Raw genomic sequence first — 24,575 nt, 5'->3', positions numbered from 1 at the left:
CGAATCTCTCCATCTGGCGATTGGTACACTTCCCTCTTTCCAGATTTTGTGCCCTTGTCCCTGGCTTGCTAGCTTTCTGTATGCAGGGAATACGCTGTTTGTATGGAGGAGCCACCAGCCAGCATTTATCCCTTGGAGCAAGATTTAGGCCTTGGTATTGCTGCAACATTTCTAAATGTGGCATGCTTAGCAATGGTCGAAGCCACAGAGTACAAATGAAAGAACTTGGGGAGGGTGGAGGAAGGCTTGCAAAAATTGTGTAAATTTAATGGATGCATGAGTTCCAGTTAAATTATTCATTCCCCTAGTTGAACAAGTGCCTTTGTCTGCTTTTAATGGGTCAGCATTCTTTGCAAATATTTTCACTTTTTTCTTTCTTTCCCCACCTACCACCATGCATTCATGTATTTATTTCTGTGGGGGACTCTTGTTAACTTCTGTTTTTTTGGTTGTTGTTTTTTTAAAAAAACCTGCCTAGAGACTTCTTTTTGTTTTTTAAGGTTGGGGGGATTTTGGGGTCTGGTGCGGTCTGTGAAAATATGGCTTTGTTGATTTTAAAAAATCTGCTTTTTTGTCGTTCTACTCACCCTCAAATATCCAGATTTCCTTCTATATCTATCTATCTATCTATCTATCTATCTATCTATCTATCTATCTGTCTGTCTATCTATCTATGGATCAACATCAGACATTGGGTTTAATTGGATCCAGCATTACACAAACACTCTTGGAAGTCTCCAGCTCTCTCAGAGACACACAGATGTCCATATTAAATGGGGTAGGCATGTTTGAGGCACTGTTCTACATTTCAAATTAGAATACTGACTCCGTGCTCCTTGAAGAAGGCAGGGAAGTCAGTGAAATTCATAGTCAGTGTAGTGGATAGAGTGCCAAACTAGGACCTAGAAGACCACAGTTCAAATCCCTACTTGGCTATGAAGCTTATTGGGTGTGCTCTTCAGCCAATCACTGCCTCTCAGCCTAACCTACCTCACAAGATTGTTGTTGCAGGTAATAAATGAGGAGAAGGAGAACCTTGAACTCCTTGGAGAAGATGGTGATACATAAATGCAATAAATAAATAGGTATATAACCACCATGGCTTGCTTTAGTGTTATATGCCCCAAACTCACATCTAGCACAGTCTACCATCTTCTCCTTCTCTGCTGTGGATGCAAGGAAGTGCTTGGAAGACTTTCCTTCCTTTTTCAACTAGCTGGGGTTCCTTGTTATTGTCTGAACACTGACAAATGGTGCTTTGTGTTCACTATGGCTTACTGTGGGTTTCCCCAAAGGGGTTGATATTGATGCTCTTTGGGATCAATAGGACAGTGCGCAGGGAGTAAAGAAAGACCTAGGAGTCTCAAAAGGATGTGCAATGATAGTCCTACTCAGAGTAAAGGTAAAGGTACCCCTGCCCGAACGGGCCAGTCTTGACAGACTCTGGGGTTTGTGCGCCCATCTCACATCTATAGGCCGGGGGCCAGCGCTGTCCGGAGACACTTCCGGGTCACGTGGCCAGCGTGACAAAGCTGCATCTGGCGAGCCAGCGCAGCACACGGAACGCCGTTTACCTTCCCGCTGGTAAGCGGTACCTATTTATCTACTTGCACCCGGGGGTGCTTTCGAACTGCTAGGTTGGCAGGCGCTGGGACCGAGCAGCGGGAGCGCACCCCGCCGCGGGGATTCGAACCGCCGACCTTTCGATCGGCAAGCCCTAGGCGCTGAGGCTTTAACCCACAGCGCCACCCGCGTCCCATCCTACTCAGAGTAGGTCCAATGAAATTAATGGGCATGGCTGTTCTACACTGACTGGCAGTATCTTTTCAAGCAGGAGACATTTCCTACTCCATCTGTAGAATCAATCGGGGATTGTACCTGGGACCTTCTGCAAAGCAGGTGCTCTGGTACTGATCTGCAGTTGTTCCCTGGATTCCTAAATGCTGCAGAATAGTTTGTATACCCTGTTGTAGGGACCCACACAAACACACAGTCGGGGTCTATCTTGGCAAGTTTCAATACTGCTGCAGCCTTCCCAAAACAAAAGTTTACGCTTTTGTTTATTTCTGCTCCCTAGAGAGAGATATCATATGATCTTCTGATGCATCGATGGGTGACGTTTTTTAGTAATTAGCCAGCATGTGCCAAGGGGGAAAGATACGTAGCTGAATTGTAATGCAAATTATGATGATGTTTTAACAGCTGGTGATATAAAAGGATGCGCTTCATGGGGTAAAGAAGAGAGGGAGAGTTCTTGTTGCGATGTAGGGTCAAATTTGAAGGCTGGCAGCAGCTGTGAGCACATGTTTTGCTTCTGTGGGGTCCCAATTCCAATCTGTGGGTTGAGCACTTACGGAGAGTTTAGCTGCTGGATCAGGCCAATTGCCCATCTAGGCCAGCTTCTCACAGTGGCCAGCCGGATGCCTCAGTGGAAAACCAGCAAACAGGACCTGAGCACAAGAGCTCTCTCCCTTCCTGCAGTTTCCAGCAACTGGTATTCAGAAGCATTGCTGCCTCCCAAATGCAGAGTCGGAGCATAGCCATTGTGGCTAGTAGCCTTCGATAGCCCTTTTCTCCATGAATTTGTCTATTCCTCTTTGAAATTCTGTCTCTTACTCACCTCTTACTCACGTTTTCCCTAAACGAAAATGCCCTGCACTTCCTTCCAGTGTAAAGTATTTGAGGTTCTAAACCTGGGAAAGTTGAAGGGAATTTGGAGACCAGCTGTTAGCCAGCAAAGATGGGACTGGGTGGGATAGGGTGACTATTTGAAGCATTTTTACCTTGATTGTTGCACCTCCAAGTTATGAGCTGCATACATATTCAGGTGCTGAAACCATTAATCCCCCTTCCTGATTTCTTTTCCCATATGAATTTCACAAGCAAAACTTGGAAAGGTGCCTGGGTTTCACACTGGGCTTGCCGTCAGCCATATGGATCCAATTGCGGTAAAAATCGCACACTGTCCAAAACCTCAGTACGTGTAAACCTATTTTATGGGAATCTAACTGCTGTTACTTTTTGGCCAAAAAAAAAAGGACGCAGGTGGCACTGTGGTCTAAACCACTGAGCCTCTTGGGCTTGCCGATCAGAAGGTCAGCGGTTCGAATCCCCACAAAGAAGTGAGCTCCCATTGCTCTGTCCCAGCTCCTGCCAGCCTAGGAGTTCAAAAGCAGCCAGTGCAAGTAGAAAAATAGGTACTGCTGCAGTGGGAAGGTAAACAGTGTTTCTGTGCGCTCTGGTTCCATCACGGTGTTCTGTTGCACCAGAAGCGGTTTAGTCATGCTGGCCACATGACCTGGAAAGCTGTCTGTGGACAAACGCTGGCTCCCTCGGCCTGAAAGCGAAATGAGCGCTGCAACCCCAGAGTCTCTTTTGACTGGACTTAACCGTCCAGGGGTTCTTTACATTTACCTTACTATTTGACAGTTCAGCTCTGAACTATTTGTTCAGTTATGCTTGTGTGAGTGTCTCAAGGAGGCAAGCTTGTGTCCTATTACAAAATTGGGCATCAGACGCCTTTCGACACTGCTCTTGAAAATGTTGCGGAATTGGGTTTGGCTAAGGGATAGAACATCCGCCCTTGCATGCAGAAGGCCACAGGTTCAATCCCCGGTGGCATCTTCAGGTAGGGCTGGGAGAGGCTACTGTCTAAAAGCCTGGAGAGCTGCTGCCAGTCGGTGTAGACAACACTGAACAAGATGGACCAATGATGTGACTCTGTATTATGCAGTTTCCTATATCTGTATTTGATTCAGTCCTTTTTTGAGAATTATAAGAAAGAGAGGCTTTTTTGAGATGAGGAAGGGGGATCACAAAAATTGTGGGTGGTTGCAGTTTAGCAACATCTGGAGGGCCTCAGATTGACTGTTCTGGTTCTACGGGTTGTGAGATTCGCTTCTTCCAGCTTCCGTGTTAGACTTGCATGGTTGAACTGTGTTTGGATGACTGGAGCCATCCTATGTTCCTGGGCTGCAAGAATGTGCTCTTTTCAATATCAAAATGAGTAATAAAATCATACAATTGATTCTAAGGTCCCTCTGGAGAAGGTGGGTGGGAAGAATTCAGAGGACTTGTCCTGTGTGCTCCAACACACAGCATTTAAGAACACTGAAAACACAAGTTGCTTCAGTTTCAAGAGAATGAATGGGGTCCAAGTTCTGTACGAAGGAAAGCAGAATTTTAAGGCACTCCGAAAGAAGATGCTGGAGCACTTCAAATCATTTGCCCATGCATGAGCACAGATAATTAAGTAGAAAGAACTGAAAGGCAGTACAGGGAGATCTCCAATGCATCCCTTAATCATCATCATCATCATCATTATTAGTATAACATAATTGTAAGGTTATTGTATGATCTTGGAAGGTTATATAACTTTAGAAGGGGGCATGGCTGTGAGGAGGTGTGGCTGTGGTTATCATGAAGGGACCTTCACTTACGAATCTGCCACTATACTCCTGGTCCTTGGACTCCAAGGGGGATGGAAAAGCCTCTGCAGAAGGGGGTACTTGAGGCAAGTGGCTTGTGCATTATCTCAATGCACAACACATGGGGCAGCACTTAATCCATAGGCCCCACCCCATAAGTAAAACTTTTGACTATGTTTTGAAACCCCAGACCCTTGTATGGGAATCAGCTGGACTGTGGATTTCTGAAGTGGATGGTTGATCTACTCTGGGACATGATCCTCTCAGATCAGATCAGGCACATCTGCTTTGGAATCAGAAAAGGGTAGACTTCTCTTGTGTACACTGATGATGGCATATTATTAATCCTCCAGCTTCTATTTCTCCCACATCCTTGATTCTGGAATGAAGTGATCTAAATGTGTGATATTTTAGTGTATTTTTGGTTTCTATGGAAGCCGCCCAGAGTGGCTGGGGAAACCCAGCCAGATGGGCGGGGTGCAAATAATTTTTTATTATTATTATTATTATTATTATTATTATTATTATTATTAAATTGCCAGCCCGGCAAAGGTGCCAAGTGCCAAAGTGTGCCTCCTGCAAAGTTATGCCATGAAGCCTGAAATGCCTGGTTTCGCCTGTTTAAATGGGAGGCTGAGTTTCTCTGTCCAAAAATAGGTTGGAAGGATATTTCCACCTGCCAGTGTCGGCCCTGCAGTGGGCATTTCTGGCGCAGTGGGGCTGGTGATTCTCATGGTTGAGTTCTGCTCACAGGCTTCCCATTCTGCATCTGGTTGGCGGATGTCAGAAGAGGATGTTAGACCTGATGGGCTGCTTTTGGCCTCATCCAGGTTCTTCTTATCCTCTGCTTCCACTGCCTCAGAATATTAGTTGCTGGTGATCTTGCGGTGAGTAATACAAGGGGCTTGGAATTTCACAGGAAGTGAGGAACGTGCTGTGTGGGTGGGTGATTGCGATGTAACATGGACCCACCTAAACCTTCCTTTCCAAAACGGCCCCATTCTTCGCTTTAGTTGTGTCGGCACTCAACCACCCATGTTTGCCGTTAGTTGGAACAGTACCAATAACCGTGTGTGTGTGTGTATATCTGTCTGACGCTTAGAAAGATCCAGCCACTCTTCCCCTCCTTCATCTCGTTCCTTTCCAGTGCAGCCAACCGCATGTACTCCCAGGAGGCCCAAATATGCAGCTCTCATTAACTGAGAACTGCCGACTTAATTAACAGACACGGTTTGTGAAGGAGGAAAAGGTCTTATGACATTAGAGGCAGCTGAGTGGGACAGGAAGCTTTTTTAGGCTCCTTGATCTTCCTGAAAAATACTCCTCCACCTCCACCCCTACCCAGCCCGGTTAACTCAGATTTTCTAGATGCTGCCTTTACAGTACAAAACCTGCAACCATTTCGGCCACAAGTTGAAAGGAAAAGACAGAGGTGTGTCCATCCCTCTTTGGCCTCCAAGCTGCAAAGTGGGTGGGTGGGGTGCTCCTTCCACACCATAGCAGCTGTGAACAGGTGTTTCTGCTCAACCTGGTCTCCAGATGTTTACCATTGATGGACAACTTGCCCATTAAGCATAAGGAAGAACATTCTGGCAGCAAGAGCTGTTTGACAGTGGAACGGGCAGCCTCAGAAGGTGCTGGCTCTCCTATGTTGGAGGCTGGATTCTGTGGTATCCTCAGGGCCCCTTGACAACCCCCTTCTTAGGGTCCTTTGTCTTTAAAATTTGGACCAGACGTCTCTTGAAAAGGGAGACAGCCTTCCCTAAAGAAGGACACATGGCCACTTTGTATTAGGATGTCCCTCTTCAGAGGGAGTGATGATGTTCCACCTCAGCTGTGGAATTCCCAAGTGGGGAGAGGGGTGTTGCTCTTGTCCAGGTCTTGTTTGAGGGCTTCCTTTTGGGGTATCTGTTTGGCCACTGTGGAGGCTGGTGTAGATGGGCCTTTGGCCTGATCCAGCAGAGCCTGGCTCTAGTACAACAAAAGTGGTCCATTTTGGGCAGCAGGTAGTGTTAGGAAGCCCCCGGGCAGGGTGTGAACACAACAGTCCTCCATCTGCGTTTGAAGCTGCTGGGAGACACTCCTTCTGGACTTTGTCAGATGCAAGGCACAGTGGTCTCTGTGACCTGCAAAACTGTTAATAAATACAATAAATCTGATAACCTTTTAAAGCTGCCACAAAACTCTTTCTGTTCCCCCCCCACCCCCAGCCTTGCAAGGAGCAGCCCTCTGGAAGCAATTGATCCCTAGTAAGGTCACGGAGACACTTATTTCTGAGGGGAAAATCGCAGCGCTGAAGGCTTGTACCTAACTACATAGACTCATAGAATTGTAGAGTAGGAAGGGACCCGAGGGTCATCACCCTGCAATACACAAATTCTGCCCATTGCCACTCCTGGGTGGTCTTGAACCACCAACCTTCTGGTTAACAGCTAGACTCACTGACCCATTGCACCACATTGAGAGCAGGACTTTGTTTACAAGGTGTTAATCTACTTTTCACCAGAACAAGTAAGAGGTTTCATCTCAGCTATATTCTCCCCTTCCAAATTCCATGAAGGAAATAAGAGCAGAGCTTTTGCCACCTATCTCTGAATATCAAGGATGGAGGACAGTGGAATAGGGGAAGTGCGTGCTTGCAGCATGCCGTGTTCATCAGCTTCCTGGAGTCCTTTGGCTGTCCCCTGGCGGGAACAGACAACTGGGCAGAGATGAACTTCTTTTTTTGGAAGTGAATGGCTTGGTCTCAAGTGGACTGCAGGTTGCAAGATTAACAGATTGCCTTGGTTGTGGGGGGGGGGGCAGAAAATGCGGCTCCCTGATTTGAGGAACCATCAACCTTCTTTACCAATGAAACAGCCTCTCAGTAGCTGTGAAGCGGATTCCAATTGGCAGAGTAACATGTGTGTCCCCCCTCCTTCCCCAGGAATGCCAGAACTGTTGCTATGGCAGCATCTTGAAAACTGCCCTCTTTGTAGTTTAACCCCCTCCCGCCTTTCAAACTGCTGGGCTGGGATTTTTTTCCGGTTTTTTTTTTACCCTTTTCGTTTTAACGTGCCAGGACTTTCTCTCTCTGAAACAGCAGTGCTGCATGATGTGATTAAATGAAATTTAACGTAACACAAGAAGCAGGGATGCCCACCAACCTAGATGGTTTTAGAAGAGGGTTGCACAAATTCATGGAGGAGGAGAGGGCTGTCAAAGGCTATTTAGCGGCAGCTTCATGCCTCACAGCCTGGGATCACCGCTCATTCCTCCTGCCTCCACGCTAGCGGCAGCAGGAGCAATGGTAGCAGCATGGTACCCTGGCACCTCATGCGAGTGTCGGTGCTCCCCAGGTGTGGGGCTGATTCTAAGGCTGGGCAATGTATCTTGGCTGCTTCTCCCCACCTTATTTCCTCCTTTCTCCTTATTTCAGACATCATGATGTCCTGCTATATCACCGTGTTTAGCTGGTTGAAATCTTGATATTGTCCAGCCCTAGTTGCAGACTCTTCTCCCTTGGAGGTTTTTGAGCAGATGATGGATAGCCACCCATGTGGTGTATGATTTAGTTGTGTTTCTTGCATTGCAGGGGGTTGGAATAGATGACCCCTGGGGTCCCTGCCAACTCTGCCATTCTATAATTCTAACCTGGATGGCATTAGAAGAGGATTAGACACAATTCATGGAGGAGCAGGCTATAGATGGCTATGATAGCTCTGCTCTGCTCTCTGCAGTTGGAGGCAGCAATTCTTCTGAATACCAGTTGTGAATACCTTGAATACCTGTTGTGGGCTTCCAATAATCATGTGGTTGGCCGCTCTGAGAACTAGCTGCTGGACTAGATGGGCTCCCTTTAGCTTGATCCAGCAGCCTCTTCTTCTGTTCTTATGCTTGGTCAAGAAATTGACCCTTGAAGTTTAGCAATGTTATAGTTTAGCAAGGTGGCCACTTCTCCCGTTATGCAAGACAGGGTTTCACTTTACACCGGAGAGAGATCTCTTGCCTGCAGTGACACCACTTGCTCTGAAATGTTCTTGTTCCAAAACTCATCCTCTTCACAAGTGTTACGTTTATGCAAGATTCATGCACCGGTTTTCTCAGTAGGCCTTACTTATTTTCTGTGAATCGGAGGAAGTGGTTTATTTCATAAGCAGCTGCTTTACAGATGGCTTTAAGAACAAGAAATACTCAAGAAATACTTGCCCCTCTCCTCTCAAGCAAACCAGCATGCAACTTCATCTTTTGACACCAGCTTTATAGTCTAGTGAAAAACAGTGTCATATCAGACAACCGGAATCAACTCTCTCTCTTGATTAAATAGTGTAATATGTAGGACACTGCTGCTCAGATCACCCTAGGTCAGAAGAGAGGCCCTCCAGATGTTTGCTGTACTACAACTCCCAGCATCCCGGGCTGTTGGCTGCAACTCTCAGCATCCTTGACTATTGTTCTGAGGCTGGTGGGAGCTTGAATCCAGCAAAATATGGAGGAACAGGTTCTCACAACCCTCGTCTTGAACAAAGACTTAGATAACAGGCTCAATATGCAGTAACTAACCAATAATGCTTGTTTTGTTTTTAGGCAGGGCTATGCCGTGGGTGGCGCTGTGGTCTAAACCACTGAGCCCTAGGGCTTGCTGTTCAGAAGGTCGGTGGTTCAAATCCCTGCAATGGGGTGAGCTCCCGTTGCTCGGTCCCTGCTCCTGCCAACCTAGCAGTTTGAAAGCACGTCAAAGTGCAAGTAGAGAAATAGGTACCACTCCGGCGGGAAGGTAAATGGTGTTTCTGTGCGCTGCTCTGGTTTGCCAGAAGCGGCTTCGTCATGACCCGGAAGCTGTACGCCGACTTCCTCAGCCAATAAAGCGAGATGAGCGCCACAACCCCACAGTCGTCTGCGACTGGACTTAACGGTCAGGGGTCCCTTTACCTTTACATTTGCCAAATGTTCTCCAGTTTCAATTTTAGGGTTGGAAATAAAAGATTTCAGCAAGTTATAATTTCCCCCTCAAAAAGAGGTTGCACAGATGTTTAGCTTGCTTTGATCCCAGATGTTATATTACCCTCCCGCTCCCCAGGCCATTCCTGGTACTTTGGTATAATTCTTTCCTAACTCTCCCACTGCATTCCACCCAGCAAAGCTGCTGCTTTCTCCTCCTTAGATCAGTCACATAGGTGATCCTAGCCAATTCAGGATCCCCAGTGCTCTGTTGCAAGAAGGAGCAGAGGCAGGAACCATGGTTGCAGGCCTCCCGTATTGATGTAAGAAGTTCTTCTATTTGCAGGATTTATTTGAAGGATTTTGCAAACTAAACTTCCTTCTGCTGCAGAGAAAATAACTGGGGTCATTAAGAGAGTCAAGATGGCTTCCAGATGGTTCTGTGAACTCAAATAAAGAGATTCTTTTTTTTTCAGGGAATATTTCCTAAATTTTGAATGATGAAGCATAATTGGTTTTATGTGCACTTTAAAATTCGTGTCACACCACCAAACCTGGATGGGTTTTGAAAGGCAAATGAAGGCAGCCATGAACCTTCTGCTGTCAGCCCCATATTCTAAAACTCACCCCCCCAAAAAAAAAGTGAGAAGAAGGGAATGTTGTTGGTTAGTATAGCTGACAATGTTTGTAAAATGTTTCCAGTGGTTTTGTCCCAGCCTGGATCTGTCTGAATGTTGCACGAGGGTTTGAGTTTCACATCCCTGGGAAGGTTAATTTCAGAGCACCGTGGAAACATTGAAAGAGATTGCACCAAGCCCTACTGCGGAATCATTTCCCCAAATGGCCTAGGGACTACTGATACTGAATGTTAAAAAGGGGATCTTAGCCACCACACTGGAGAAACTGAAAGAGGCTTTGCATGCGGAAGATCCAGGCTCAGCCTTAGGCGTTTACAGGTAAAAGGATCTGGTAGCACCAAGGCTGGAAACTCTAGGCCTGGGGATCTGATGTGACCCTCTGGGAATGCCCCATAGCAACTTCCTTGAGTGTTTTGCCTGACTGGGGTGTCTCTTGCTTGCCTAGATGAAAGGTAGAGAGCAGGGTATGTGCAGAAACTGGCCTACTGTACAATGATAAAATGTGCATTCATTCATTCATTCTAAATATTGAATATTATTTCATCATCATTTATATCCCGCTTCAAAGCAGTTTACCGAAAAACATTAAAATTATCAGCAAGATAAATTAACTATAATCTAAAGCTTTCGAAAAGTTAAAATAACAATAGACTAAAACAGATAAAAATTCGCAGCAGCTTTCTAAACATAGGCTTGTCTAAACACAAAATGTTTTAGCAATTGCTGAAAAGAGCAAAGTGAAGGTGGCTGTCTGCTATCAATAGGCACAGAGTTTAAGGCGCTGCCACAGTGAAGTGCTTTCTTACAAATGAAGAACGGAGATTTGTTGCCACACCGACTTTCACCTCTGGTCCCACCCAGCACTGGGTAACTAGCAGTGGGAAAGACCAGGATAATTGCTGCTGGTCAGAGCAGCCGATATTAGTGTAGATCAGCAGAATATTTTGAGTTGTAGGGCAGTTTCCTGTGTATTTTTTCTCAAAAAGGTATGTATATTAGGCAAAACAGTGTACAAGCCTTAGATGGGTTTAGAATGCAGGGTGCTTGATTGAAAGGCGAGCGGTATTTTGAGACTTGAGTAAATAATGCCTGGAATCCAAGTACAGGCTCTGAAGAAGTGGGTTTGAAAAGAGGGCAGCTGAGATCACTTGTTTAGGCTGAAGAGTTTTCTGTGTGTGAGATCATGCTAGAGGTCTCTCTGAATTTTTTCTTTCCACGAGGAAGCATGATGGTTCACAGGAAGTGCTGCACAGGAAAAGGTGGTGTCACTTGTGCTTTGGAAGCAATGCAGCTACATATTTAGAAAGGTTTCAGAGGAAGGATACCCTCGGAGTAATTGTTATCCATGCCACTATGCATCTTCTTTATATTGCACTTGTGGCATCAAATCTGATTGGCTGCAGCGATACAGAATGTTCAGCAAATGCTACCAGAATGTTTGCAGTGTAGCTTCTGCAAGGGGAGAGGCAGTTGGCACTTTGGCTGGGATTAAAATCTTGCACAGTCCCCAAGGGACAGGAGATCTTGTTTATTTTTTTACCTCCTGGGAACAGCTTTAGTATTAGTGAGTAATTCTAGGAGGTAGGGAAGCCATGAGGCAAGGAGCCTGATGAAGAAGAAACTTAGAGTGTGGAGTAGACAGCAGACTGATATTTCTCACTGAGGTGATGTATTTGTGTCTATGCTGTATTCCTCCAGATGTGGCTCACATGTCTGAATGTTCCTCCATTAAAACACACACACAAAAATCCCTGCACATAGAAAATATGAGAGAGAAGTCCAGGCCTAAAGTTCTTTTTGCTGACAGGCTAGCTTTCTATGTGCAGGGATTTTTATGTTTAGATTGAAAGTGCATTCAGACAACTCCAACTACAGCCTGAAGTGGTTGTGAAACAGGATAACCACAGTTTCCAGGGGCTTGGAGCTCATCTTCGTAGACACAATATGGTGCATCATATGAACATAAGAAGACCCTGCTGGATCTGGCCAAAGGAGGCCCATGTAGTGCAGCATCCTATTCTCACAGTGGCCAGCTTGATATACCATGGGAAGCTAGAAGTAGCACTCAAGCATTAGAGCCCCCTCTCTTCCTGTGGTTTCCAGCAATTGCTACTCAGAAGCATGGCTGCCTCTGATTGTGGAGCCAGAGCATAGCCATTCTAGCTAGGAGCCATTGAGAGCCGTAAAGGTAAAGGGACCCCTGACCATTAGGCCCAGTCGTGACCGACTCTGGGGTTGCGGCGCTCATCTCGCTTTATTGGCCGAGGGAGCTGGCGTACAGCTTCCGGGTCATGTGGCCAGCACGACTAAGCCGCTTCTGGCGAACCAAAGCAGTGCACGGAAACGCCATTTACCTTTTCCCCCAGAGCGGTACCTATTTATCTACTTGCACTTTGACATGCTTTCAAACTGCTAGGTTGGCAGGAGCAGGGACCAAACAATGGGAGCTCACCCCGTCACGGGGATTCGAACCGCCAACCTTCTGATCGGCAAGTCCTAGGCTCTGTGGTTTAACCCACAGCGCCATCCGCGTCCCTATTGATAGCCATATCCTCCACAAATTTGTCAAGTCCTTTTTTAAAGCCATCTACATTGGTGGCCATCAATGCTCCTGCAGCAGTGAGTTCCATAGTTTATGAACTCTGTCGGGGGGGAAAACCCCTTCATCTGTCCTCAATCTTAAAACATGAGTTACAGTGTCAGGAGAAAGAGAGGAAAACTTTTCTCTATCTACTTTTCCAATTCCTTACATCATTTTATGAGCTTATATCTTGCTGCCCTTTACTCACCTTTCACTAAACCTTAAAGTCCCAAACACTGCGGTCTTTTCTCATGGGAGACTCATTCCATCCCTTCCAAAATTAACCCCTAAAGTTTTTTTTATTTTGCCACCAGCCATCAGTTTTGTCATTTCTAGTGCTTCCCTCCCCCTCCTGCCGGCCACAAAGACTGGAGGGGGGAGGAGAATTTGTGGGTGACCATGAGGTCTGCTCTCCCCCACCTGATCTGCTCTTCCTCTCAGTTTGAGAAACTTTATAAGAAGCATCCGCCTTGCAGCTTCTTCTGAAAGCAGGGAGAGGCTGTGAGTCACACCAGTTACCTTCTTCTCACATAGGGATATATCTTCATCAGTTACAGGTCATGGTTACTCACAAGATTCCCTGAGAAAGAGAGAAGTCAGGGAGAGAAATTGCTGAAACGTTTGTTAGGACAACTGGTGCTCATGGTTATTGGCATTGCACCAAAGCCAGTGACTGCACTGCAATCCTAAAAGCACTTACTCAACAGTAAAGCTGTGGTCCTGTATATAGGCTCACCTGGAAGCAAGCTGCATTGAGCTCAACCGAACATCCTTCTGCGCTAGGCATGTACAGAATCGTTCTCGTAAGTCAAACAGTGGTGATTGCATCTAAGATGGGACTGGACCCCAGATAGAGTGTTTATTGGTGATTTTCTTTTTAATGACTGAAAATAAAAATGTCAATTGGGATTTGCACCAAGGCTCATAATGAATCCACTTTTCTTTTCTTTTTTGCTCTGTAGGATCAATTTGACAACCTTGAAAAACACACCCAGTGGGGGATCGACGTTCTGGAAAAGTACATCAAATTTGTGAAAGAGAGGACGGAAATTGAGATCAACTATGCAAAGCAACTTAGGTGAGTCTGTTTGCCAATTTCGGAGGATTGTTTCATTTCTAGGTTTGGTCATAAAGATAAATTTTGGGTGGTAGCTATTTAGAACTTCAAAGCATTTGGTATTTCCCAGCTAAATTATACTCAGAGTAGACCCATTAATATTAATGTATCTGTGTTAGTCACATCCCCTAGTTTTTATGGGTTGTAAAAAACACACAAAAAACCCCACCCTTAAGGATCCCGCAAGCCTGCTGGTTGCATTCCTCTTACTCAGGGGTCAGCAGACTTTTTCAGCAGGGAACCAGTCCACTGTCCCTCAGACCTTGTGGGGGGCCAGACTATATTTTGAAAAATAAATAAATGAACGAATTCCTATGCCCCACAAATAACCCAGAGATGCATTTTAAATAAAAGTACACATTCTACTCATGTAAAAACACACTGATTCCCAGACCGTCCAGAGGCCGGATTTAGAAGGCGATTGGGCCGGATCCGGCCCCTAGTTTGCCTACCCATTCTCTTACTCATGGTTAATTCTTCTTTTGGCACTCAGTTATGTTTGCTAATACCATGTAAACAGGGATGGGGAATCTGTTGCCTGCAGATGTTGCCGAACTACAACTCCTATCTTTCCTGACTGATGGTCATGCTGGTTGAGGATAATGGGGAATCCAGCTGTAGTCCATGCATTGGTAACTTCAAGACTGGATTACTGCAGTGCGCTGTATGTGGGGCTGCCCATGGGCCCGGTTTGGAAGCTCCATCCAGCTGGTGCAGAATGCGGAGGCAAGCTGTTGATGGGGGCACCTCGCTGACAGTATGCAGCACCCTTGCACTGGCTGCCTACCCACCACCAAGCCAGGTTCAGGGTCTTTGTAATAATTTACGAAACCCTTAACAAGTTAAGTCCAGGGTACCGCCTGAACCCATTCCTCTCTGAGAGCATCAGTGAGAGCATCACTGGTTTTTTCTTGAGTTGGCGAGGCTAATTTAACAGAAACAAGCACCCAAGCCTTCAGTGTCATTGGCCCAGCCCTGTAGAACTATCTTCCCACTGAAGATTAAGCAGACACCTTCTGTGCCAACCTTTTAAATGCCTGCTGAATTTTTTTCTCTATTCCATCAGTCCACTGCAGGCAGCTAAGAGTACATCTTTCCACAACAGTTTGCTGATTTCTGGCTTTAACTTCTTTTATATAGCTTTTATTATATGGCTTTGTGTTTAATTGTAGTAAAATGCTCTTGTGTGTTTGTGTGTGAATGAACAGCAGTATATAAATCTTTTTATAAATGAAACAAACAGATAAATGAGCAGAATACTGTGGGGGCAAAGGGTCCTCATCCCATGGGTACGGGATGCCCTTTTGTGTGATCCAACAAAGTTATTCCTGTGCTACAGCCAATGCAGCCCTCTTGACCGCTGGTGACTGGTGTCCATTGAGACTTGGGCGGAAGGCAGGGAGCCCAGGCAGGAGCCAGAGCCAACTCATTCCCGGTTTGTCCCTCCACCCTCCTTCCTGCTGAGCTGTACAATGGGCAACACTAAGAGGGGAAGGTAAATGAAGCTGACAGGCAGGGCCACGACCCGCTGGACTAGTTGTAAGTAAGAAAGGCAGGTGGGTGGAAGCTGGCTGAGGGCAGACAGGTTGGCGGTGCAGCCCTCTTCATTTATCCAAATGCATCAACTTCCACTGATCTCAGTCTCCTATGTGCAGCAGCTATCCTCGCCAAGCAAGGCCTACTGTTATAAATCTTGTGGGCCTTTTTAAAAGCAGTTTTGAAACCCAAAAATTATTTTTGAGGTTTTTTTTCCCCTGGTAACTTTAATCCCATGGTTAATCTTTCTCACACGCCTCTTAATCTCCTGTGTTTGAGGCAAAGGAGAAAGTAACCAGTCTTTTCTGTTCGAGGTGCATCTGACTGAGGAAAGTCCTGCAGGCTCAGAGTTAATGATGATAATAATAATAATAATAATAATAATAATAATAATAATAATAATACAATTTGTTGGAAAAGAATATGTAAGAAAAACAAAAAAAAATCACTTGGAAAATACTAATACTAATACTAATAATAATAATAATAATTTTTACTTATACCCCGCCCTCCCCAGCCAAGGCCAGGCTCAAGGCGGCTAACAAGCAATAATAAAAACAAGTTGAATGAATACAACTTAAAAAAAGAAAGAGGGGGAGGGAATCAAATTGGCTCCAAGCCAAAGGCCAGGTAGAACAACTTTGTCTTACAGGCCCTGCGGAAAGAAATCAGATCCTGCAGGGCCCTGGTCTCATGAGAAAGAGCGTTCCACCAGGCCGGAGCCAGAGTTGAAAAGGCCCTGGCTCTGGTTGAAGCCAATCTAACTTCCTTAGGGCCTGGGACCACTAGGGTGTTGCTATTTATGGACCTTGAGGCTCTCCGTGGGGCATACCAGAAGAGGCGGTCCCGTAGGTACGAGTTAGTGGAGAGCAGTGTGGAAACTGCAACAAAAAGTTGCAGTATACCTTCGCCTCTTCGAGAAAGCACCCCTCAGGGTTCTTGCCCGCTTAGGAAGGGACTGTGGTGCAGTGATGAAGTGCATGCTTTGCATGCTTTGCACACAGAAAGCCTCTGGTTCTGTTCCCAGCATGTCCAATAAATTAGGTCTGGATGAGCCCCCCCCCCCCGGCAGTCTGAAGTCCTGCAGAGCCACTGCAGTCAATGATACTGAGATAGATGGACCCAGTGGTCAAATTCAAATGATTTAGCTTAATTCAGACCCATGAGGTCTAGAATCTTAACTTTATTTCTAGGGGGAAAGGACTGTTGCTCTGTAGCAGAGCAAATGCTTTGCATACAGAAGGTTCCAAGTTCAATCCCTGGCCTCTCCACAAAGGGCTGGGAATGTGCTATTAATATTATTACCATTGCATTTTACTACTACTACTAATAATAATATATTTATACCCGGTCTGTTGTGGCCTGTAATGGAGATAAAACTGGACAGAAATTCAGGAGGCGGGGAGCCATCTTTAGACACAGCCGTCACCTTGCAGCTGAAATCTCTGCCGTTATATGTTTCATCGTTAGGCTCAGGTGCCTCTCTTCAGGGGGATGACCTTGCTGTTCTTCCAACTTTCATTGTCCCCATTTAGCAAGGAGCACCATAAAGCACAGCTTGGTCTCCTTGCTTGTTGGGAACAAGGTGAAAGCAAATGTGTTACATATTTATCAGACGAGATGAATTCCTGAAGGTTTAGAGCTGTGAGTGCCTAACAGTGATCCCAGGTGGGGAGCGCCAGTAGAAAGGGGACTGAACGTGGGACCACTGAGAAAATAAGAGGATCAACAAGGTTTGCAGAAGTACATGTAAAAAATAATTAACATTTAAGGGGGCACCCTGTAAAAAAGCAATATGGAATGTTGACTTTTGGTAAGGCAGGATGGCTTGGAGTCTCCTAGTAGAAGACATAGCTAGCTGGCTTGCTGGAACCCTGATCAGGAGCACTTCTGTTTAATAAGTGAGGACACGCTGCAACATTTCCCTGCTAACTCATGCCTTATGACACATAAGGCCTCCATTTTCAGCAGTTGTATACATCTGTTGTATACCTCCATTTTCAGCAGTTGTATACATCTGTCCAACAGGTACAGAAAAAAGGAACAGGAGAGGGGACTTCAGGTCTTGTTTGTTGGCTTTCCAGAGGCATATATTGGAAGCAGGAGGTTGGATTAACTTGATCCTGAAACTATAGAATCATAGAGCTGGGAGGGACCCAAAGGGTGACCAAATCCTACCACCTGTAATGCAGAAATTGCAGGTTCTCTTCATCTGTCTTAGCATGTGGCCAATTTTGGGGGACATGTTCCTTTCCAGCTAGGGGTGAACAAACCTGTAAATTTCAATTTCCCTCAGTATCTCACTCCTCCACTCCCCAGCCCCACTCAATTTCAGTTCTACATGTTTCTCCAGCAATTTGCAAAAAATCCCTGTGAAGATTCCACAGCGTCTTTGTGTACGAATTTCTCTTAATAAATGCATTCATGTATGCACATCTTTGACCAATACACACCAATATTGCATATGATTGCTTAGGCAAGAGGCAGTGTTGCGTAGCGGTTACGATGTCAGACTAGGACCTGAGAAGGACCAGGTTTCAAATCCTCCACTCAGCCATGAAGCTCACTGGGTGTGACCAGTCACTGCCTTTCAGTCCAGCCTACCTCACAGGGTTGTTTTGAGGATTAAAAGAGAGAAGGCAGATAATCATGCTTGCCACCTTGGGTTCCTTGGATATGGGATACAAATACAATATAAATAGTTTGGTGTAGTGGTTAGAGTGTCGGACTGGAACCAGGGAGGCTAGGGTTCAAATCCTCACTTGGCCACGAAGCTCACAGAGTGACCTTGGACCAGTCTCTGTCTCTCAGCCCTGCGTGGTCCTTGTGGGGATTAGATGGGGGCAGCGGGAAGAGAACCATGCATGTCATCTTGAGCTCCTTGGAGAAAAATATGTTCTAGAAGTGCAATAAATAAATAAAAATAATGCAATGTGTTTTTGCATGTCATTTCATGAGTGCATCCTTTTTAAGGCAAGCTCTTCCCTAATGTAACATATTTTGTATACTTTGTTTGTCTGGAGAGCCAACTACAAAATTCAGTGCAGGGCGGATTTTGAACTATCATTGTGTTTTGGTTCGCAGGTCAGTTTGAGAAGCACAGATCGGGTAGCTTCTCATTAAAATGCAAAGGAAATGGGATTTCTCTCCCATTTCGTACCTTTAGCATGACAGCGGCTAGATAATAAGCAGATGAAAATGTGTTCCTGAGGCATCTCCTGGGCATCAGCAGGGAGACGTGCGTGTGTGTTTTTGTGCATTCTTGATTCGGGCACCCATCTCACTGGCATTCTCTCTGCGCTCCAGGAGGATTCTCAGGCATATCCGACTTCTTTCCGGAGTGATTTGGCGAGAATGAGAAGAGTCAGCCAAGCAGAACATCGGCCATGCAGGCCTTGAAATCCCTGAAGGGGGTGGGGGTGGGGGGACAAGACCATGTTAGCTCACCATCTCAGATGCAGCTGCTCCAAACTCAGTTGTAGAGAGGGAGGGAGGCAGCGGCAGATTTCACCATGGGCAAGATGCTGGTGAAGAAGGATGGGTTGGGGTGGCATACATCTGCATGGAACAAACAGAGGTGGGGTAGGGAACATAAACGGGACCCACTTGACCCACACACCAAAAGAATAACAATTCTGCATTTGGGGTTGCAGATTCCTGCAGCCTCTATAAATTTACGTGAATGGCACCGGTTTGCATGACTTCTGTTTTGAGGATAACTAGGGATGGGAGATAAATTAAATCTGGCTTTCATTTAAAGGCGAACCTGCATATAATTTGCACTTTCCAAAACAATACGTGAAGTGAAATACAGCCATACCCTTGAGATTCACATAGGAAGCTACCGTATACTGTGTCAGACAGTTGGTCCATCTAGCTCAGTATTGTCTACCCTGACAGGCAGTGCCTCTCCTTAGTTTTAGACAGGAGTCTCTCCCAGCCCTACATGGAGACAGGACATTGAACATGGACATCCACTTGTATGCAAAGCAGAAGCTTGTACCATCGAGGTATGGTGCTTCTGCATCCAAACTAAAATGAGATTCCGGTCCTCAGGATGCTAAAGAAAGTGGTGATTTAAGTAATGAGCCAGTGGTCCATCTAGCTATTTTTTGCACTGACTGGCAGTGACACTTCAGAGTTTCAGGCAGCCCTACCTGGAGATGCCATTGGGAATTGAACCTACGACCTTCTTAACACAAGGCTCTGACACTGAGCTGCAGCCCCACCCCACCCCCTTTGCACTTCTCCAAATTCTGCAAGGTGGTTCTCCAGCCAAGCAGTGTATGCTAAGATATATGTAAAGTGTGCATATAATTGCATATAATTAGTGAAAGTAGCATACTAATGTGCACTATATTGGGAGGAATTTCTTTGACCAGCTGAACACCCTTCCCAGTTCCTGGGAAGGTTACTCTTCCCTAAAGGAACTAATCATGTATTTGGTAGCAGGATCCAGTTTTATTATGTTTTTATATGTGTTGGAAGCTGCCCAGAGTGGCTAGGGCAACCCAGCTGGATGGGTGGGGAATTCTTCTTCTTCTTCTTCTTCTTCTTCTTCTTCTTCTTCTTCTTCTTCTTCCAAGGAACTGTACATTAGGAAAAGCAGCATACAAATGTATTTATTAGGAGAAATTCATACTAAGATTCATGCAGATGAATTTTCCTGAGACCTTCTTTGAAATAAGTAAATAAATTAGAAACCAATGTGGAAAAGTTGGCTGGAACTAAACTGGAAAATTGGGAGCCTGAAATGGACAGATATCCATAAGGATAACATTCTGCTATATTATTATTATATTATATTATATTATATTATATTATATTATATTATATTATATTATCATAGCATATCATAGCATATCATAGCATATCATAGCATATCATATATCATTATTATATTTTATTGTATTTTATTCTATTTTCTCTCCTCTCTCTCTCAGTTATTTGTTTTGCTAGACAGAGGAAAAGACAAAGAGTTATGTAGAACACTGAAAGCTGCACATTTTTTTCTTTGGTATCTTACTTTTTACAGTATTCTAAATTGGCAAAACTTATACATCTGAAAAAGCAATTCAAAAGTTGCAAGTTAAAATCATGTGGCAGGTGGAATTACAAAATAACTGGAATTACAAAATGACTCAGTATAAGGTTGCTTCCTATATTCCTATGTGAATCTTCCTCCTCTGATTTTGTACCTTAGTTTCAAATTCTTAAGTGGTGTACTTTTAGTTATATTTTGGTCTGCAGTGTTTTGCCCATCCACTCCTCCAAGTGCTGGAAACAGAAGGAGGTTGAATTGGGTTTAATAAAAATGCATCTGTGGAAATTACTTGGACTTTCCCAGAATTGATTTGCTGTGATTTTGCCACAAGTTAGAGAGCCCAGAAAGGGGGGGGGGGGTTGAAACAAAATTCTCTCCAGTGGAAAAACTTGTGATTTTGTTGGGATATCAGAAATCCTAAGCAATGCCAAAAAAAAAAATTGGTATTGACTTGCTGCAGTTTGGGGATAAAACAGACTTGTGAAAGTAAAACACAACAATGCAACCATTTTTTTTGTACTAAACTGCACAATAAATTCTCCTTTGGCCTCTGCTGTCATTCAAGTTCTCCTTTTAGAGTCTTGTGAAAAGAGAGCTTATTTATGAGCTATCCGGTCTGCATATTTATAAGGTTTGCATCAGTTTCTGGGAAAGTAGAGAGAGGTGGGAGAAAGCTCCTGTAACTTAGAAGGCGAATCTCTGTGCTGAGATTTGGCTGCAAGTTTTAGCTTTTGTCGTCGCTTCATGTGTGCTTTTGTATTAAGGGATGCAGGGGGGGGAGAAATTTGGGTGAATTTTCAATTTAATGCAAGCCTACAAAATCTGGACTTCCTGCAATGATTTGCAAACTGAAACACTGTAATCTTTCAAAATGCACCTTTCTCTGAGTTTTTCAATGTTGTTCTCCAACAAAAAAAAGGGTACAAAAATGTGTATATTATGTGGAAGCATAATAACGTACAAAATGCATTAAAATGGGGAAAGTGTGTGTGCAAAAATAAAAGAAAGATGCATATACATTGGGAGAAATGTGTACTAATGATATAGAAAGGTTGCAAAGAAGTTTTAAATTGGAAAAAATGAGAAACAAGAGAGTAAACAAAATTTATTTTATTTATATCCAAGGAGCTCAAGGTGGTATAAAGATTCTCTCCCTCCTCCTTTGATACCCCCAACATCCCTGTGAGGTAGGTTAGGCTGAGAGACAGCAACTTGCCCCAAAATCACCTAGTGAGCTTCATGGCTGAGTAGGAGCTAGAACCTGGGTCTTCCAGGTCCTACCAACACTCTAACCACACCACCACATGCTGACAGGTTTGCAAATCCTTGCAAATTGTGCCATGACTACGTTTGCATTCATGCAGCAGTTTCTTCCATACCCCCAACATTTCCCTAACTGTTGATTTCCGCATTACAGTCATACCTCGGAAGTCGAACGGAATCCATTCTGGAAGTCCATTTGACTTCTGAAATGTTTGGAAACCAAGGCTTCCGATTGGTTCCCGATTGCACAGGCACACCGGAAACAATAGCGGAAGCCACGCCAGATGTGTTCGGCTTCCCAAAAAAGTTCGAAAACTAGAACACTCACTTCTGGTTTTTGATCGTTCGGGAGCCAGAATGTTCGACTCCCAAGGCGTTCAGGAGTCGAGGTGTGAGTGTATATCTGGGCTTTCCCACAATGTAAACTCCGCCTCCAGAAATCTAGTGGAATACAGCAGAATTTGGTGATCATTTCCATGTTAATTTCGGTGTGTGTGTGTGTATCTGTTTGCTGTCCCCTTAACCCAGAAAATCACAGGAGTCAACAGCAATACTGTTCTTTCCTGCCCTTTTTGTGTGTGGGGAGGTAGAATTATGGGGGGACAGAAGCTGAAATCTGCAGGAAGGGCAGGGGAGCAGTGGCGTTGTTCAGTGACGTCTGTCGCTGTGTCACGCTGCGCCCACCAGTGTGTAAATGAAATTTAGTGTGATGTGCCACCATTCCGTATTGAAACAGGTACTGCAGTGTGAAAGGAACATTAGAAAATAGGACAGAAAATGGGATAATCAGGAAAATTAATGCAATATTTGCTACATCTGAATGCACCCTATATAGAGTGCCCTCAGAACAGTTGAAGGGCAGCAGAATAGACTGGATAAAGAACTGAAGGTTTTTTGCCTCCTTACAAAATATTTATAACACTTAAGTTAGACTCACTCAGCGTAGACCTATTGGAATTGATTGGCATGACAGACTTAAGCACATTAATTTCAGTGGCATAAAGTAGAGCTTCATTGGGTACAGCTGGTGGGTAGAAAATTCACTGGCAATCGCAAATTTCATTTTTATTTATTTTGCTTCTTTTTTAATTATTATTTTAGGAACCTTTCAAAGAAATACCAACCTAAAAAGAACTCCAAAGAAGAAGATGAGTACAAGTAAGTTTCCAATGAACCTGTGCATATTCAGCCTCTTTCTAGGGAGCAACTGGTGTAGATAAATCGGTATTCAATTACATTAATCTGCCCACCACTTTCTGTTATGGCCCCGCCCAACCTTGGCCTGCAGCCCCCAGAATGTTGCCCAGACGGCAATGTGGCCCTTGGGCTGAAAAACGGTTCTGTCTGAATTCTGCCTTATGCTGAGTCACCCCATTGGCCCGCTCTTCCCCAACAGTACCTCAGTTGACCATATCCCAAATTCTCAGAGACATGTCTTCCCTTCTCCAGCTCTGGGAAATGTGCCAGTTACTGAATCTGGGACCTTCTGTCTGCAGAGTTCAATGTTCTGCCTACTGAACTGTAGACTCCCCACAACCCAACCCCATTTATAAATATCCTTTACAGTCCACACCGGCCGTTGTCTTTGCAGAGAACTCTGGAGAACTTGATTATCTCCAAGGGATAAAGGGCAATGTGTCTTTTAAATTTAATTAATTTTTTTCCTCCTCTCCTTTTAAATGAGTGGTTCGCCTTGCATTGTTCTGTTTTTTTAGATATTCGTCCTGCCAGGCCTTCTTAGCCACTTTGAATGAGATGAACGACTACGCAGGACAGCATGAGGTCGTTTCGGAGAACATGACCTCCCAGATCACCACCGAACTGGCCCGCTACGTCCAGGAGTTGAAACAGGAGAGGAAAATGGTAGGTTCACTTTTCTTCAAATCTCTACCCCAATCCCCTCAATTTGTTTGCAGTTCCTTGCTTCCTGATATATGTACTTAAGAGCAGGTACAGGGAACCAGTGGCCCCCTGCATACCACTGAACTACAGGTGCAGTCATCTGTGACCATTGCTCATGCTTGCTGGAGCTGATGGGAATCCCAACAGCTGCCACAGGGCCAAAACGCATCCCTGCCCTTATTCAGAATAGTATCCCTTACTATCATGAAGGCCTAGGACAGATAACAAGAAAACCCTGTACCCTCACTTGATGTAAGGTCGCTGACTGAAGCCAAGCCTGGTTTTTTGTGGCCCTCCAGAAGCTGGGGTCCCGCTGTTACTCACTGGGACGACTGAGGAATCCCTCCCTCTTTCATGTCATTTATGAGAGAGAGAAAGGGAGTGTAGTGCACAGAGAGAGGGGGTGGCGCGCAGTTGGGGGGTGCAGAGAAAGAGAGAGAGGCTAGATGGAACCGGCCCTGTGACTTGGCGCAAGGCTGCATACTCTGGTGGCTGGTGCACACAGCAGCAGCAGCTGGTTTTACAAGGATGCTTAAAGGCTGTAAAGGACTTGCCTCGCCGGGCTTTGGCTGTGGCACTCGAGCTGGTGAATGCTAAAGCAAGCCGTGCTCTCTCTGCTCTTCCAATTCCCCCCCCCCCGCACCGTCCCACCCTGCTGCAGCCCTTTTGAGACATAGGCTCTCAGTTGTTCCTTTGCTGTAAGGCATAAATAATGCAGTGGCTCACGCCTTGAGGGCGCCGTGGGAGACAGAGGCTTTTGGTTATGATCTGGATCAGAGGGGGGTTGAGGCAATGAGTGGTTTCAGGTTTCCAGGCAGGATTCTCCTGCCTCTCCTTTCTTTCTTTTTCCTCCTCCTCCATGTAAACGTGCAATTAGCTCACGGTAGGGTAAAAGGGATGATTACAGGCTGAAATAATAAACCAACTCCGCTACGTAATGCAATATGACACACACATTCTCTCTCAAGTAAACAGTGGCTGGCAGCCGGTAACGATCCAAGGAATCGGATTCTTAGCTGACTTGGATTCCAGTATTTGCCCATCAGTGATACCTTGCAAAGTCCACATTTTTGAATCATAGAATTGTGTAGTTGGAAGGGTCACCCGTGGGTCATCCAGTCCACTTTCCATGCAATGCAGGAACCAC

The 24,575-nt window shown here is 45.1% G+C and overlaps 1 protein-coding gene across 15 annotated transcripts in view; it reads left to right on the top strand.

Moving 5' to 3' along the window:
* The window catches only part of FNBP1 (formin binding protein 1), a 118,495-nt gene that overhangs the window by 27,397 nt on the left and 66,523 nt on the right, over positions 1 to 24,575 (top strand). For all 15 annotated transcript variants that reach the window (XR_014215651.1, XM_082207993.1, XM_082207994.1 and 12 more), the window contains exons 2-4: positions 13,529 to 13,644; positions 22,628 to 22,684; positions 23,242 to 23,389. Coding sequence is in view for 14 of the 15 variants with exons in the window: in XM_082207993.1 (XP_082064119.1) it covers positions 13,529 to 13,644; positions 22,628 to 22,684; positions 23,242 to 23,389 (321 nt within the window). In the remaining variant the exon portion in view is untranslated. The remainder of the gene's footprint in view (positions 1 to 13,528; positions 13,645 to 22,627; positions 22,685 to 23,241; positions 23,390 to 24,575) is intronic.

This window comes from Podarcis vaucheri, assembly GCF_965113315.1.
Source record: "Podarcis vaucheri genome assembly, chromosome: Z".
Lineage (NCBI taxonomy): Eukaryota > Metazoa > Chordata > Lepidosauria > Squamata > Lacertidae > Podarcis > Podarcis vaucheri.
The sequence above is the reverse complement of the archived record's forward strand: the minus strand, read 5'-3'. Positions and strand labels throughout refer to the sequence as shown.